General features: G+C 57.4%; 7 protein-coding genes across 7 annotated transcripts; 4 read left to right on the top strand and 3 right to left on the bottom strand.

Annotated features, from left to right (window-relative positions):
• Positions 1–67: 67 nt before the first annotated feature.
• Positions 68–659, bottom strand: SPSK_09873 (small subunit ribosomal protein S12e; the record flags this gene model as incomplete). Its single annotated transcript, XM_016736440.1, has 2 exons — positions 68–192; positions 308–659. The coding sequence occupies 2 exons, from the start codon at positions 657–659 to the stop codon at positions 68–70; spliced, it is 477 nt and encodes a 158-aa protein (XP_016588391.1).
• An 873-nt stretch (positions 660–1,532) lies between these two features.
• SPSK_10939 (uncharacterized protein) lies at positions 1,533–1,772 on the top strand (the record flags this gene model as incomplete). The annotated part of the gene is made up of 1 exon (XM_016737170.1): positions 1,533–1,772. The coding sequence occupies one exon, from the start codon at positions 1,533–1,535 to the stop codon at positions 1,770–1,772; it is 240 nt and encodes a 79-aa protein (XP_016588390.1).
• Positions 1,773–1,814: 42 nt separating this feature from the next.
• Positions 1,815–2,527, top strand: SPSK_09778 (small subunit ribosomal protein S15Ae; the record flags this gene model as incomplete). Its single annotated transcript, XM_016736348.1, has 3 exons — positions 1,815–1,947; positions 2,195–2,264; positions 2,338–2,527. The coding sequence occupies 3 exons, from the start codon at positions 1,815–1,817 to the stop codon at positions 2,525–2,527; spliced, it is 393 nt and encodes a 130-aa protein (XP_016588389.1).
• Positions 2,528–3,738: 1,211 nt separating this feature from the next.
• On the top strand, positions 3,739–5,714 carry SPSK_08810 (capsule-associated protein CAP1; the record flags this gene model as incomplete). Its single annotated transcript, XM_016735397.1, has 2 exons — positions 3,739–5,606; positions 5,663–5,714. 2 exons carry the CDS (start codon positions 3,739–3,741, stop codon positions 5,712–5,714), a joined length of 1,920 nt encoding a protein of 639 aa, XP_016588388.1.
• A 749-nt stretch (positions 5,715–6,463) lies between these two features.
• Positions 6,464–8,109, bottom strand: SPSK_09053 (RNA polymerase II-associated factor 1; the record flags this gene model as incomplete). Its single annotated transcript, XM_016735634.1, has 2 exons — positions 6,464–7,776; positions 7,833–8,109. The coding sequence occupies 2 exons, from the start codon at positions 8,107–8,109 to the stop codon at positions 6,464–6,466; spliced, it is 1,590 nt and encodes a 529-aa protein (XP_016588387.1).
• Positions 8,110–9,087: 978 nt separating this feature from the next.
• On the bottom strand, positions 9,088–10,018 carry SPSK_09623 (RER1 protein; the record flags this gene model as incomplete). The annotated part of the gene is made up of 4 exons (XM_016736195.1): positions 9,088–9,176; positions 9,261–9,560; positions 9,635–9,750; positions 9,831–10,018. 4 exons carry the CDS (start codon positions 10,016–10,018, stop codon positions 9,088–9,090), a joined length of 693 nt encoding a protein of 230 aa, XP_016588386.1.
• A 1,171-nt stretch (positions 10,019–11,189) lies between these two features.
• On the top strand, positions 11,190–12,187 carry SPSK_09558 (enoyl-CoA hydratase; the record flags this gene model as incomplete). The annotated part of the gene is made up of 2 exons (XM_016736130.1): positions 11,190–11,340; positions 11,457–12,187. 2 exons carry the CDS (start codon positions 11,190–11,192, stop codon positions 12,185–12,187), a joined length of 882 nt encoding a protein of 293 aa, XP_016588385.1.
• Positions 12,188–13,154: the final 967 nt, after the last annotated feature.

The raw sequence follows: 13,154 nt of genomic DNA, 5'->3' as shown, positions 1-13,154 counted from the left end.
TCCGTCCCAGGTGCGCAGCATAGCATCGTATCGTATCGTATCGAATAAACGACTCGGATCGATCCGCTTACTGCTCGGTCTGGAAGTAGTTGAGCAGGATGGAGCGCTCCTGCGACTCCTCACCCCAGTCCTTGACAACGACGCAAGAGCAGTTGACAACCTTGCGGGCATTGCCCTCGCGGTCGAGAACGCCTGTAAAATGTTAGAAGAAGTGAACGAATGGACAGAGTGGGCAAAGGAAACGCCAAAACGTCCTGTGTCAAGCGGCCCAAGGCGGGGTGGCGGGAGGAGGAAATAAAACACGTACACAGGCCAGCCCACTCGCCGAGCTGCTTGCCGTCAGGGACCTTGATCAGAGGGATCTTGTGCTCGGAGCACAGGGCAATGACGAGCTTCTTGTAGGCATCCTCCTCGCAGGCCTCGTTCAGGACGCACATGTGCGCCTGGCGGCGGTCGAGGGCCTTGGACGCCTCGCGCAGACCGCGGGCAAGACCGTCGTGGATCAGGGAAAGGCGCAGAACGCCCTTGAGGGCGTCCAGAACCGACATCTGGCCCTTGGAGGCGGCATCGGCCGAAACCTCAACCTCCTCCTGGACCTCGGGCTGGTTATCTTCTACGTCCGACTGTTGTGCAAAACGTCTGGTCAGCACGCGCTCCATATGTCGTTTCAAATGGCTGCTCTTGTATCTCTCGTCCCGTGTGTCCGTCGTCGTTGTCCGTCCTCTCCTCGCCGCCGCAGACGCCCCGCGTTTCCCCTGGGTGGCGTGTCGATTTCTCGAGTAATTCGGAGCGGAGGGGTTGCTGGACAAGGCGGCGGCTCCGACCGAGCGTTGTCGGCCAGCGGGCGGAGAGAACGGCGGCGAGACAGGTTCCGTGCAGAATCCAGTTGCAACTTACCATCTTTAATGTTCAGTTGTCTTGAAGTTGTCGATACGATCCTCGAAGAGTTTGGTGATGGGAATTTTGTGTTGTCGTGAAAAGAAGCAGGTGGTAACTTGGCGGATTTTTTTTTAGTAGGAACGAAATGGTGGCGCCCCTGCCACTTGTGCTGTAGTTTTGTGTGAGCGAAACTTTTTTGGAGGCGTCCCCGCTTATCTAATTCATGAAAAATTTCGGCCAATCACCGTGGGGCAGTACCCTCCGTACCCTTCTGGCCAGTGCATGTTAGGGCCCACAGGAGATTTTGTGTGTAGCACCGGCCACGGAAGAAAAATGGTCCGGCTCCATCTTTCTGCTCGCACGAAGAAAATTGGCCAGCAGAGTCGGGGGACCCACTGCGAGGAGTGCGAAAAAAACGGAAAAGTTACAGGCGCAGCGAAACCATCTCGAAATTTGCTGCTTTCTCAACCATCTCCAACCCAACGACAATCTTCACGCCGACCTCTCTCAACACCACACAAGGTAGGTCGACGACTGTCACGATCGATGTTCCGTCTCTCTGGACTGGGCCCGGCGCGCGAAAAGAAAAGAAATACAGAAAAGATGGAACCGGCCATGGGAACTTGACGTGCATCTCGACGCTGCGAGACGGCATGAAGCAATTCGGGTCGTTTCGCGGCGGACAGACGCGCGATTGGCAACACATCCGAACCGACCGTCGTTTCGGCGGTCGCAGGAGGCTGGGGACAGCAATCATGGGGGCATATGGAAACATAGGCGCCGGTGATACGCTGCTCTCCTTCAGCACTGAGCGGGCAGAACCTTTCTTCGAAGAATTCTCTTTTCTTTCGCGTCGAAGGGCACTCTCCACGCTCCAGAGCCTCAATGACTAACTTTATTTTTTGCGTAAAAGAGAACCTCTCACAACCGCCAAGATGGTCCGCACCTCCGTCCTCCACGATGCTCTGAAGAGCATCAACAACGCCGAGAAGGCCGGCAAGCGCCAGGTGCTCATCCGCCCTAGCTCCAAGGTCATTGTCAAGTTCTTGACTGTCATGCAGAAGCACGGTACGTTTTTGTCTCGGGACTCCATGTACTGTTTCGCCATGTGTGGTTGCCTCCTCCGCCCCTCGGCATGATAACTGGACGACCGTCTCAAACATCCTACGACACGAGTCTTTTAAGTTGCCGATAGAACAAACCACCATATGCGGAGATCTTACACGTTTCTCGGAGTCTTCACTGGCAATCACACATGACGTTTATACGTTTAATCTTCCGCAACAGTCAACTAATTCTGGTTTCTTGTTTTCAGGCTACATTGGCGAGTTCGAGGAGGTCGATGACCACCGCTCGGGCAAGATTGTCGTCCAGTTGAACGGCCGGTACGTACCAACCGCTGCACCATTACGCACCATCTTGCATGTGCAATGAGAACCCGCCACTAACTCCTCCCAGCCTGAACAAGACCGCCGTCATCTCCCCCCGCTACAACGTCCGCCTGGCCGACCTGGAGAAGTGGGTTGTCAAGCTGCTGCCCGCCCGTCAGTTTGGTTACATCATCCTGACCACCTCGGCCGGTATCATGGACCACGAGGAGGCGAGACGCAAGCACGTCTCCGGCAAGATCATTGGCTTCTTCTACTAGATCAGTAGGCGAGGCTGGTGGTGTGCTGGTGCGATGGCGATGTAGGACAGGCGCAGTCACGACTGGTGGACCGCGTGCGTGCTTCGATTTTGTGTGGCATATTTGGCGTTTGGGACTGGAAAAGGATGCCAGAGTCTTACGAGACCTATTTGAATCTATCACGAAACGAATTATCTTTCTACAAAAGCAAAACAGCTCGCCACTGCCCGACAATCAATGCTAGTGCCTATCCTCTTCTTCCGTGCTCTGACCTTGATGGCGTAAGTGACCATATTCGCATGTACGGCAATACAGAGTAATTTGCTCTGTCTGGGATGTAAGATCTCAGAGACAAGCACGCGACGGAAGTCCATTCCAGTGAAAGGCGCAAATTGCGAGCTGAACTAGCTCTGTGTCTGCTTCCTGTCGTCTGTAATGAGTAATTAATTGTTTCCGATCCCCCTAAAACCGGCAGGGCTTACGTCGCTGTCGAGGTGGTGTGGGCCTAGAATGGGCTATTACTCCCTCCCAGACTTGAGGTAGGAACGAACACAGGGGGTGTCGTTACAGAATACAAGACCTCCCGTCCCATGTAAGATATCATTGATTGCACGCCACTGGGAGTCGATTGGCGCCTTCCGTGCGCCGTTCTTGCTTGGAAACACTTGCGAAGCTTGTGACAGTGGTCGTTCCTTCCGCCAAGTGGAACAATTGCAGCGCACTAACACTGCACGCGGCAGGAGCAATCGGTCGCTATTGCTTGTATTTCCCCATGACTACAGGGGTGTCTAACGACGCCTGAAATTGCGAAATCCTGATTTTTTCCCACTCCTTTTGCCTGCAACGACGACACGCATCGACCATTGTGGAATTGCTCGACCAAGAGTGTCGTCACATTGCTCGCGTCACGGAATCGACACTCCTCTGCCCATTGCGGCCCCAGTGGTGAATAGCAAGGCCTCTCTTGCTCCCGGCCACACGCGTCTGGCGTTCGCCCTCCTCGAAAGATCTGCCCAGGGATAGCTCTCTCCCGTTTTGCTATCGTCGTGTTGGGCAGCTTCATCTCTGTCTGCTTCTCTCGCCCGTTTTGCCAATTTCGCACACGGGCCCATTTCGACGGTGCGCCAAGCAGCTCCGTTGCGTGGTGTCTCGTCGTCCTCACGGCATCCTCGTTTCTTTGCCAATTTATTATCGACACGGCTCATACAGTACCATACCCCTCGTTTCGCATCATGCGGTCACGACAGTTTACTATCCTTGGCGTCTTTGCCATTCTCATCATCTGCTTCTACTCCTTCTCTCACATCGAGCAGGCACCATATCTCGGCCCACATGCAAATGGACATCCCGCCACAGACCCAGCCGCAACGGCGGCCCCCAACACGCCCGGCAACACACCCTCGACGCCGGAGAAGAGTCTGCCGCACCCGCCCGAAGTCGAATCCGGTCACCAGGTGCCCGCCTCCGTGCCCGACGTCCAGCCTCCGGCGTCCAAGCCAAAGAAGGCATCAAGCACCTCCCACCCCATGTGGTCACTGATCAGCGGAGCCGAGCGCGACCTGGAGAAGATGAAAGCACGGCAGTCCAAGACGCTCCAGGAGGCTGTGGCGGAGTACCGCAAGCGCTACGGCATTGCACCACCACCACACTTTGACAAGTGGTTTGCGTTTGCCAAGGACAACAACGTGCAGCTGGTCGACGAGTTCGACACGATCAACGAGCTGCTGACGCCCTTTTGGGGCCTCAAGCCTGCGACGATCCGCGCGCGGGCCAAGGAGGCCCTTGGGTTTGGCAACGGCCTGCTGGGCCTAGCCATTCGCGACGGCAACATCTCGCACATTGAGGGCGGCGGCGAATGGCAGCGCGATGCCACCAAGGGCATGCTGCGGCAGTTTATCCAGTATCTGCCCAACATGGACCTGTGCTTCAACGTGCACGACGAGCCGCGTGTCGTGGTGCCGCACGAGGACATGGCGCGGCTGGTGGCGACGGCCAAGGGCAAGACCATGGCCAGGGCGCGCGCCAACGCCGACAGCCCGGGCACGCTGCGCAACCAGTTCACGGCCAAGGTCAAGGGCCTCGGCAGCGGCAACCGCTTCGAGGAAGCGGCGCTGACACGCTTCAACGTGTTTGCGCACCAGCCGACATGGACGCACTCGCGCATGTCGTGCCCGCCCGACAGCCCCGCGCGGGCGCTGGAGGAGGGCGAGCAGCGCGACGACGTGGCGCAGTACAGCTTGAGCGAGCTGGGCTTTGTGTACAACATGACGGCGCTGTCGGACATTTGCTACACGCCGTCGCTGCGCGAGACGTTTGGTTTTTTTGATAGGCCCAATGCCTACAACATCGTGCACGACCTGTTCCCCATCTTCTCGCAGTCCAAGGTCTCCTCGTATGCCGACATCCTGTACCCGTCGCCGTGGTACTGGTACGGGAAGGTGACCTACGACGAGGCGCGCGACCGGCCGTGGGCCGACAAGATCGACCAGCTGTACTGGCGGGGCTCCACGACCGGGGGGTTCAGCCGTGACGGCGGCTGGCGCCGGCAGCACCGCCAGCGCTTCGTGCAGAAGATCAACGCCGTCGACCAGGCCATGATCCTCAAGAATGCAGCGGCCGACCGCGATGGCGGCGAGCAGGACTGGCAGGTCAAGGAGGTGGCGCGCGCCGACTTCAAGGACCTCTTCAATGTGTACTTCTCGCACATTGGCCAGTGCGACGAGGGCGACTGCGAGGCGCAAAAGCAGTTTTTCAAGATCCAGGACCGTGCCGACCAGCAGGACGCCTGGCAGTACAAGTACCTGGTGGACCTGGACGGCAACGCCTTCTCGGGCCGTTTCTACGCGTTCCTGCAGAGCAAGAGCCTTGTGTACAAGCAGGCTATTTTCCGCGAGTGGCACTACGAGTGGCTCAAGCCGTGGGCGCACTACATCCCGCTGAGCCTGCGCGGCGACGACTGGCTGGAGACGGTGCGGTTCTTTGGCGACGGCGCGCTGGGCAAGAAGGAAGCGGAGCGGCTCGCGTTGCAGAGCCGCGACTGGGCCAACAATGTCGTGCGCAACGTCGACCTGGAGGCGTGGTTCTTCCGGTTGCTGTTAGAGTGAGTCCCGTCCCCTCTTTCTGTTTTCATGCTTGATCTCTCTGCTAATCTTGTAGATATGGCCGTGTTATCGATGATGACCGCGAGTCCATCGGCTTCGCTCCCTAAGTGATTTTTTGCCTTGTTCCATTTTGATTTATGTCCCTGGTTTTTGTTCCCTCCCCCCCGGGTCTTTTTCTGGAGTTTATTGCAACAATGCGGCCCTTTTAGTCATTGCAAGCGGTAGATGTCTTCACGCGTGTGCGAGTCAAACGAAAGGGTTGTCGGTAGGCAACGGCGCTTGTTCGTCATTTTGTCCGTTCTTGGTGGGTTTGACTCGCGTCTCTGCGTTTTTTTATGCTCTTGTTTGTTATAGAAGCGCTGTTTTTGCAGGGGGCCCTCGGATACTGGCGTTGTGTTTTCTGTGCTGTTTACTTTGTGTTGAGAGGCCTCTCAAGTCCTTGCGTCCTTGCGTCCTTGCCTGTATATTAGCTCCTCATTAGAACGGCCAGGATACTTTTAATAGACAGGTTTACGCCTTTTGCTTTCATTCGCTGCTGCACGGGCGCTGCATTCACTCATCAGACCGTTTAATGTTTGCAATTGTTTGCAGTATATATTTCGATGTAGGCCGATCTCCCTCCCAAATACTCCGTTTACAGACTTTTTGATACCTGGTTCGATGGAAGTATATGAAAATAAGCACTTTGCAACCATTCTTTCCCAGGTTGATGGAACGAAAAAAACATAATATGAACAGACACTTAAACCCGCTAACGACTAGAAAACAGCACAGAAGATGACGATAATGGAGACAACGCAAAATGACAAGCCATGAGGAAAACATTCGAAGCCGAAATCGTCGCTGTCTGGGTCGGCTACTCGTCCTCGTCGGCCAGGGCGTCGTCCTCGTCCTCGTCCTCACCGTCTGAGCGGTGGCGGCCGTTGCTGTTGCCCCGTCCCGGGTTGGGACTGCTGCTGCCACGACGGCCATTGCGCTCGTCGTCCTCGTCGTCGTCGTTCTCATCCTCCAAGCCGTCACGGTGCTGGCCATTGCTCTTCCTCGCCGGTGCGGGCACGTCCTCGTCCGCGTCGCCCTCGGCGTCCATCTGGGCTTCCTCAAAGTGCAGCGGGTCGGCACGGATGAGCGCAATGTGCTCCTTGATTTCGTCCGGTGCGTCCTGCACTGAGATCATCAGGCGGTCGGCCGGACGGTCGGCGCCGTCGTTGTCGTCGTCGTCGTCGTTGATGTTGCTGCTGCCCAGGCCACCGCCACCACGCGCAATCTGCTTCTGCCGCTGGCTCCGCACGACGGTGCGCTGCATGACGGGGTAGTAGAGGGCCGCCCGCGGACCGCCGGCCACGCGCGCGCCCAAGTCGGGTGCCGCCGCGACGGCGTCTTCGGAGAAGGCCAGCAAGACCTCCTCGGCGTACTTGGTGGCATGGGTGTACTCCTTGTCCTCGATGGACTCATAGGCGCGGACGCGGTTGAAGCTGAACCGCTCCTCGCTGGCAGCCCCCTGGCCCTGGCCCTCGGGCACGGCAAACGCGCGGCGGAACTCCTCACCCACGCCTGTCTTCTCCGGCAGGTAGAACTCGTACTGTACGTGGTGCTGGGGCCGCGGGTTGCGACGGGGATCGCGCTCGTAGGCCTTGGTGGCGGCTTCGAGGGCCGCCCGCTCGTCGTCGGCCATCTCGACGGCCTTGAAGATGCCAGACAGCAAGCGCGAGTCGTAGACACCGGTGCCGGCGGCCACGGGGTGGTTGCTGAACTTGACCGTGACATAGGCGCCGCTGTCCGGGAACGCGCCCAGGTCGGGCAGCAGCGGGTAGGCGGCGGCGAGGCGCAGGTGCTTCTTGGTGGGATGGCGCACGCGGCTGTAGCGGTCGCGGGCGGCGGTCTGGGCGGCCTGGAAGCTCTGGTCGATCTTGCGCTTGACGTAGGCCGGCGTGCCGGCGTCGGGCTCGGGCGAGGAGCGCTTCTCTGGACGGCGGGCCTTGTTGATGCCTGCGCGGAAGGGGCTGCCGCCAGCCACGCCGCCCTTGGAGGCGATGGAGGAGATGTACTCGGTGCGGCGCAAGAAGGACACGCTGGACTCGGCAGTGCGTGGCTTGCCCAGCGACGAGAGCGGCTTGAGGAGGGCGCGGTCGTGCGGGTGGACGGGAGGCGGGTGCGGGTCGGATTGTATGGCTGGTGGGTGTTAGCGGACGGCCAAGGGCAGAAAAAAACGGGAGGCCACAACATACAGGTCTCGTCGCCGTCAAAGACGCCAGGCATGCCAATCAGGTCCAGAGGCATGCCTAGCTCGGCATCGGCCTCGATGTTGAGCGGCTGTTCGCGGGCCAGACGTGAGGCAAACGCGGGCGAGGTGTAGAACCCGCTGCTGAGGCCCGTGTTGGGGATCTCAAGCAGCTTGGGCGGGTTCGGTGGTGGCGGCAGCACGTTGGAGTAGCGGACGCGCGCGATAAAGTCCTGGTGGACGGTGCGTTCGCCGCCGCCGCCGCGCGACGCAGACGACGACATGGCTGTGTTGTGTGATGTTCAGGCGCTGGATGCAAGCAAAGGAAGTGTGCTGATTGGCAGCTATGATACAGACACAGGTTCTGGCAATGCGAATGCTCGCGGTGTCGTGGTGGCTGCTCGTTGCGCTGGTGTTGGAGGAGGTCGATTTCGTGATATGTCGCTGGCGTTGAAGCTTTTGCTGTTGTCGAGAAAGGGAGGCGCCAGGCCGTCGTGGGCGGAAACGAAAATCCAAAAAGCGAATTAAATTCGATGCAAAATTAAATGCAAAATAAAGACGCTGTGCATTGTGCCCGTTTTCGGTGCAGCCCACCGTCAGGGGCGGCAACCAGAGGCCTAGCGGCCAATACAGGCGGCTTTCGCGCGCTACTAGGGGCGGCGAGGAGGCTAGCCCCAGGGCCTCAAAGAAGACTGTCAAAAGAGTCAAAAGACGCACGGACTTTTGTCTTTGTTGTCGACACTATGGTAGAAACGTCATATGAACTCATATGTTGGATATAACAAACTGCAACGACCGACCGCTGGATCGCGAGAGAGGCGCACCGCGGATCAAACAGAAGAACATGTAATATAAAAATAAAATGAAATAAAATACCCTCTCTGCGCATTAAGATAACTCTATAGAACAAATAGCAAACAGCGCAGCAAAAGAGGGCAACGATGGCACCGTTTTCCGAGGCGTAATATACAAGGTACCGAGACCTTGGCGCCCGAGCTTCTCCTGCCCGGCCGCCCTATCAAGTTGGAGCAGTGTAGCGGCGGTCGTCTGCTGCGAGGCTGGACTCGCAGACGTTGTGTCGATTCTGAAGGGGTGGTCGTGTGGTCGTGTGGTCGTGTGGCATGCCCGTGCACACATCGTCATGCCATGCCGATGTGCCAGCTCATGCTCGTAGGGTGGTGTGTGTCTCTGGCGCGGATCGACAAACCCGACACAATGCCGGCCAGAGGGTATGTTCTGCTCGACGGCCGGACTGGTCCTGTTTACGAGTTGTTCTTGCCGCCGTAGCGGGCCTTGCCGAAGGAGAAGGGCACGTATCTGTACTTGATCATGTGCTGGATCTGTTTCCGCACTGGAAAGACGACGCGTTAGTATGAAAGGGGCCCATGGGGGGAGGGGGGGGCACGTTCGGAGGGACGTGTGGTCGAGGACGCACTCGTGAGGACAAACAGGATGACCCAGTACATGACCAGGACGGGCCAGAAGACGGGCACGTCAAAGATGCTGAACCAGCTGCACACAAAGGAGATGCCAATGGCGCGCGTAGCGGAGTGCCAGAACTTGAACTCGGGCAGGCGGCGGATAAAGGGCCGGAACTCCTCGTCCTGCTTGGTGGGCAGGGTGCTAGCCGTGCCGTCCTCCATCTCGTTGTCGAGGGCTTCGTTGGACGGGTCGAACTTGGGCGTCAGGAACGCAAGGAACAGGTTGAGCAGGTAGATGCCGAGACCGTACGCGACTAGGGGGAAGTGGGGTGTTAGTTTTTGTGTAGGCATTTGCCGTCGCCGTTTGGAGTTTGTGCCATCCACTCACCAATGTACCAGCCCTGCGCAATGAGAATGCGCAGGAAGAAGAGGAACAGGAACGACCCGGTGCCGATCCAGCGATACGTCACATAGGGTGTTGACTGGTCCAGCAGGGCCTGGTATCTCTAGAAGGGCAGACGTGTCAGCAATTGTACGCGAGCACTCGAGGACGATTCACAGTCCATCCCGCGACGAGTGCTCACGAGCCCACGAGCCTGCGAGCAGTCGCCAGTCGCTCCGCGCAGCGCCGCTTCGCAGCAGGGCCACGCCGCCTCTCCGCGACCTTCTCCCTCAACACTCTCGGGATCCCATCTAGACGCACTCTTTGCAGCTTCGAAGTTTGCGCAGACACGGCCTCAAAGGGCGTCTGCTCAGGCTCGGCGGAGTTCATGGCGGCGGTCGGGGGATGGTGTCCGGGGACACGCGAGATAAAGAGAGAACCGAAAGAAAAAAAGGAAACCAGGTCAAGAGCTCGTCGTCGCCAACAAGAAGCCCGTGTTGTGCTTTTGTGTTTGTTGATATCGCGAGATCGGATGTCGTCAGTGGCAGGACGGAAAAGGTGTCGAAGGTGGATGAAAAACGGCTAAGGTCAATAAAATACAGCGACGACAAAGTCAGCGACACGGAATATTCGCGACAGAAAGAAAGGAGGGCGCTTTGCTTGTGGGTGTGGGTGTGCTTGTCTGCTTTTTGCTGGTTCTGGGCGGTCGCCAGTCCCTCTGTGGAGCAGCAGCAATTTAAAAGGAGCATGCAGAGAAACGCAAAATGATCAATCTGGCCCTTTTCTAGCGTCTCCTATCCTGGGACCAATCATGGCATAGCTGTTGAGGAACCGGAAGGTGGTTGTGGGGGCCTTTAGGGAGAAACAAGGGTGGTGGACAGCGTGCAGCGCTCATTCCCCTGGAACAGGCGCTGACTGTGGCTGTTACCATTTGTGGCTGCCTTGGCATAGCTTAGTCATTATCTCGTTCGGATCCGGCCATGATGTGGTGAGAGCTGCGAGAGCTGCTAGACCTCACTGCAAGCACCGGTGCGGTTACAGTCGACTCCTCTGTTTTATTCTATTTCTGGTCCTATTTCTGTTAGTATATTGACAAAAGGCAGCTTAAGATGCACAGGCACGGGGAGTAACCATGTTCTATTATAGCTGCCACGTTCTATGCACGTTCTCCAATTCGGTGTGATAATGGGGTAAACTGGTTTCAAATAGAGCATATGCCAAACAGTTGAATTGTCATATTTTACGCGTTATACGAGTCCGAATGGCTTCATCTGCAAAGCTCGTGGAGTCAAGGTTCAAACTGGCAGGTTAAAGTCGCCTTCACATGCTTAGTCATGAACCCGGGGCGCTGGGGCAGAGGGGCTTGATACCCACGGCCCTCGGTTCATCGGCTTTAGGCGGCTTACAGCGCTGGAGCTCCCCGCTATAGCTTCTGATGTATTTCGAACGGCCGATGCTCTTGCTTCTTTTTTTGTTGTTTTGTTGGTTTTCCCGAGTTGGCATTGATTCCAAACACGCTTTGGTGTACACATTCTCGTCAATCAGCTCGCCCGTATACAAAATGAACGTCCTCAAGAGATTCCAACCGATTGCGGCGGCTCAGCTCCGGGCGCCGATGGCATCGCGGTTTGCCGTCCGCAGCTTCTCTGCCTCGGCCCTGCGCGCCTACGAATACATTGAGGTCTCAGAGCCGCGTCCGGGCGTCGGGCAGGGTATGTCTTTACAGGCTGTTTGGGCTCTTTGGGCTCTTTGGGCTCTTTGGGCTCTTTGGGCTCTTTGTCATGTTCGTGGCCTCCGCGCTGAATGCCTACTGACCTTGCACCGCTAGTCACCCTCAACCGCCCCAAGGCTCTCAACGCCCTGTGTACCCCCCTCATCGCCGAGCTCAACGAGGCCCTCAGCAAGTTCAACGAGTCCGACAGCGTGCTCGCCATTGTCCTGACGGGCTCGCAGCGTGCCTTTGCCGCCGGCGCCGACATCAAGGAGATGGCACCCCTGACCTTCTCCAAGGCCTACACCGGCGCCTTCATCGAGTCGTGGTCCGACTTGGCCACGCGTGTCAAGAAGCCCGTCATTGCCGCCGTATCCGGCCACGCCCTGGGCGGCGGCTGCGAGCTCGCCCTCATGTGCGACACCCTGTACTGCACCGAGTCAGCGAACTTTGGTCAGCCCGAGATCAAGCTCGGCACCATCCCCGGCGCCGGTGGCAGCCAGCGCCTGACCCGGGCCATTGGCAAGGCGCGCGCCATGGAGCTGATCCTGACGGGCAAGTCGTTCTCGGGCAAGGAGGCCGGCGAGTGGGGCGTGGCTGCGCGCGTGTTCGCCACCTACGACGAGTTGATGGAGGCGACGCTCAAGACCGCCGAGACCATTGCGGGCTACTCCAAGGTGGCCGTGCTGGGCTGCAAGGAGGTCGTCAACAAGAGCCAGGACCTGCCGCTGCGCGACGGCGTCGAGTACGAGCGCCGCGTCTTCCACGGCATCTTTGGCAGCCAGGACCAGAAGATTGGCATGAAAGCCTTTGCCGAGAAGCAGAAGCCGACTTGGACGCACGAGTAAGGGGCGGGCTAGTGTCTTACGAAGAGACCAAAAACGGAAGGCCAAACGGTATGAAAAACAAAAGAAGACAGAGCAAGGCATGAACATGGAGATATATATATGTATATGTATATATATGTACATCTTGGCGGACGAACTAGGCACATACATCGACAAGAAGAAATGAGGATACCAAAAAGAACACTGAGCTCGCTTGTCGAACAAACGTTTTCTGCATGTGCTAACAAACACGAGGACGCCAAAGCGAACCAAGGCGCCAATGCAGGCGAATACGACAACCAGGCAAGACAAGGCGTAGATGGGCGTGGTGTTGTAAAACCAATATTGCACGTTGTGCAGCCGGCGTTCACCAGCTTGCTAACAATATGCTGCGTACATGTTGGAGCGGCTAATGGTTCGCTGTAGCACACTGTTCGTCTGAACTGGTGAGGTCGTCTTTAAAGGGCAGGAGGGGTAAGAATACGGCGGACCAGCCAACTTTTTTCTCTCCACCCCACACCATACATGCCATTCGTGCTATCGATTCGAGAAGGCGACCAACGACAGGTCATCGTTGGCCCGTTCAGGCACACTCTTGGCGCCCGGCCGCGCTTTATTTAGGCCAGGGGATCCAATTGTGATGTAGCAGAACTTCTTAGCAGCTCGTTAGCAGTGTCGAACAGAATCAGAGGGGTATGTGGGGAATATTGGCAATGGCCGAAGGGAGAAAGAGCGAAGAAGAAAGAGAATGTAAATAATCGCCATCATAAACAAGCGGAAGAAAAGAAAGAAAGGTACGAACGGCACGCAAAGACAGTATTCCGCAAGGCGGGAAGGCGCATATCACAGTCCCCAAAAGGCGGCGTCGGCAGGGAAGGTGAGAATGCGCAAGAGACCGCAAAAGACCCAGAAACAGAAAGACGATGGGAGCTAGCAAGGCAAGTCATAACGGCGGCAGGAGCGCAAGGACGACAGCGCCTGCCGCCAA

This window comes from Sporothrix schenckii, assembly GCF_000961545.1.
Source record: "Sporothrix schenckii 1099-18 chromosome Unknown Cont44, whole genome shotgun sequence".
Classification (NCBI taxonomy): domain Eukaryota; kingdom Fungi; phylum Ascomycota; class Sordariomycetes; order Ophiostomatales; family Ophiostomataceae; genus Sporothrix; species Sporothrix schenckii.
The sequence above is the reverse complement of the archived record's forward strand: the minus strand, read 5'-3'. Positions and strand labels throughout refer to the sequence as shown.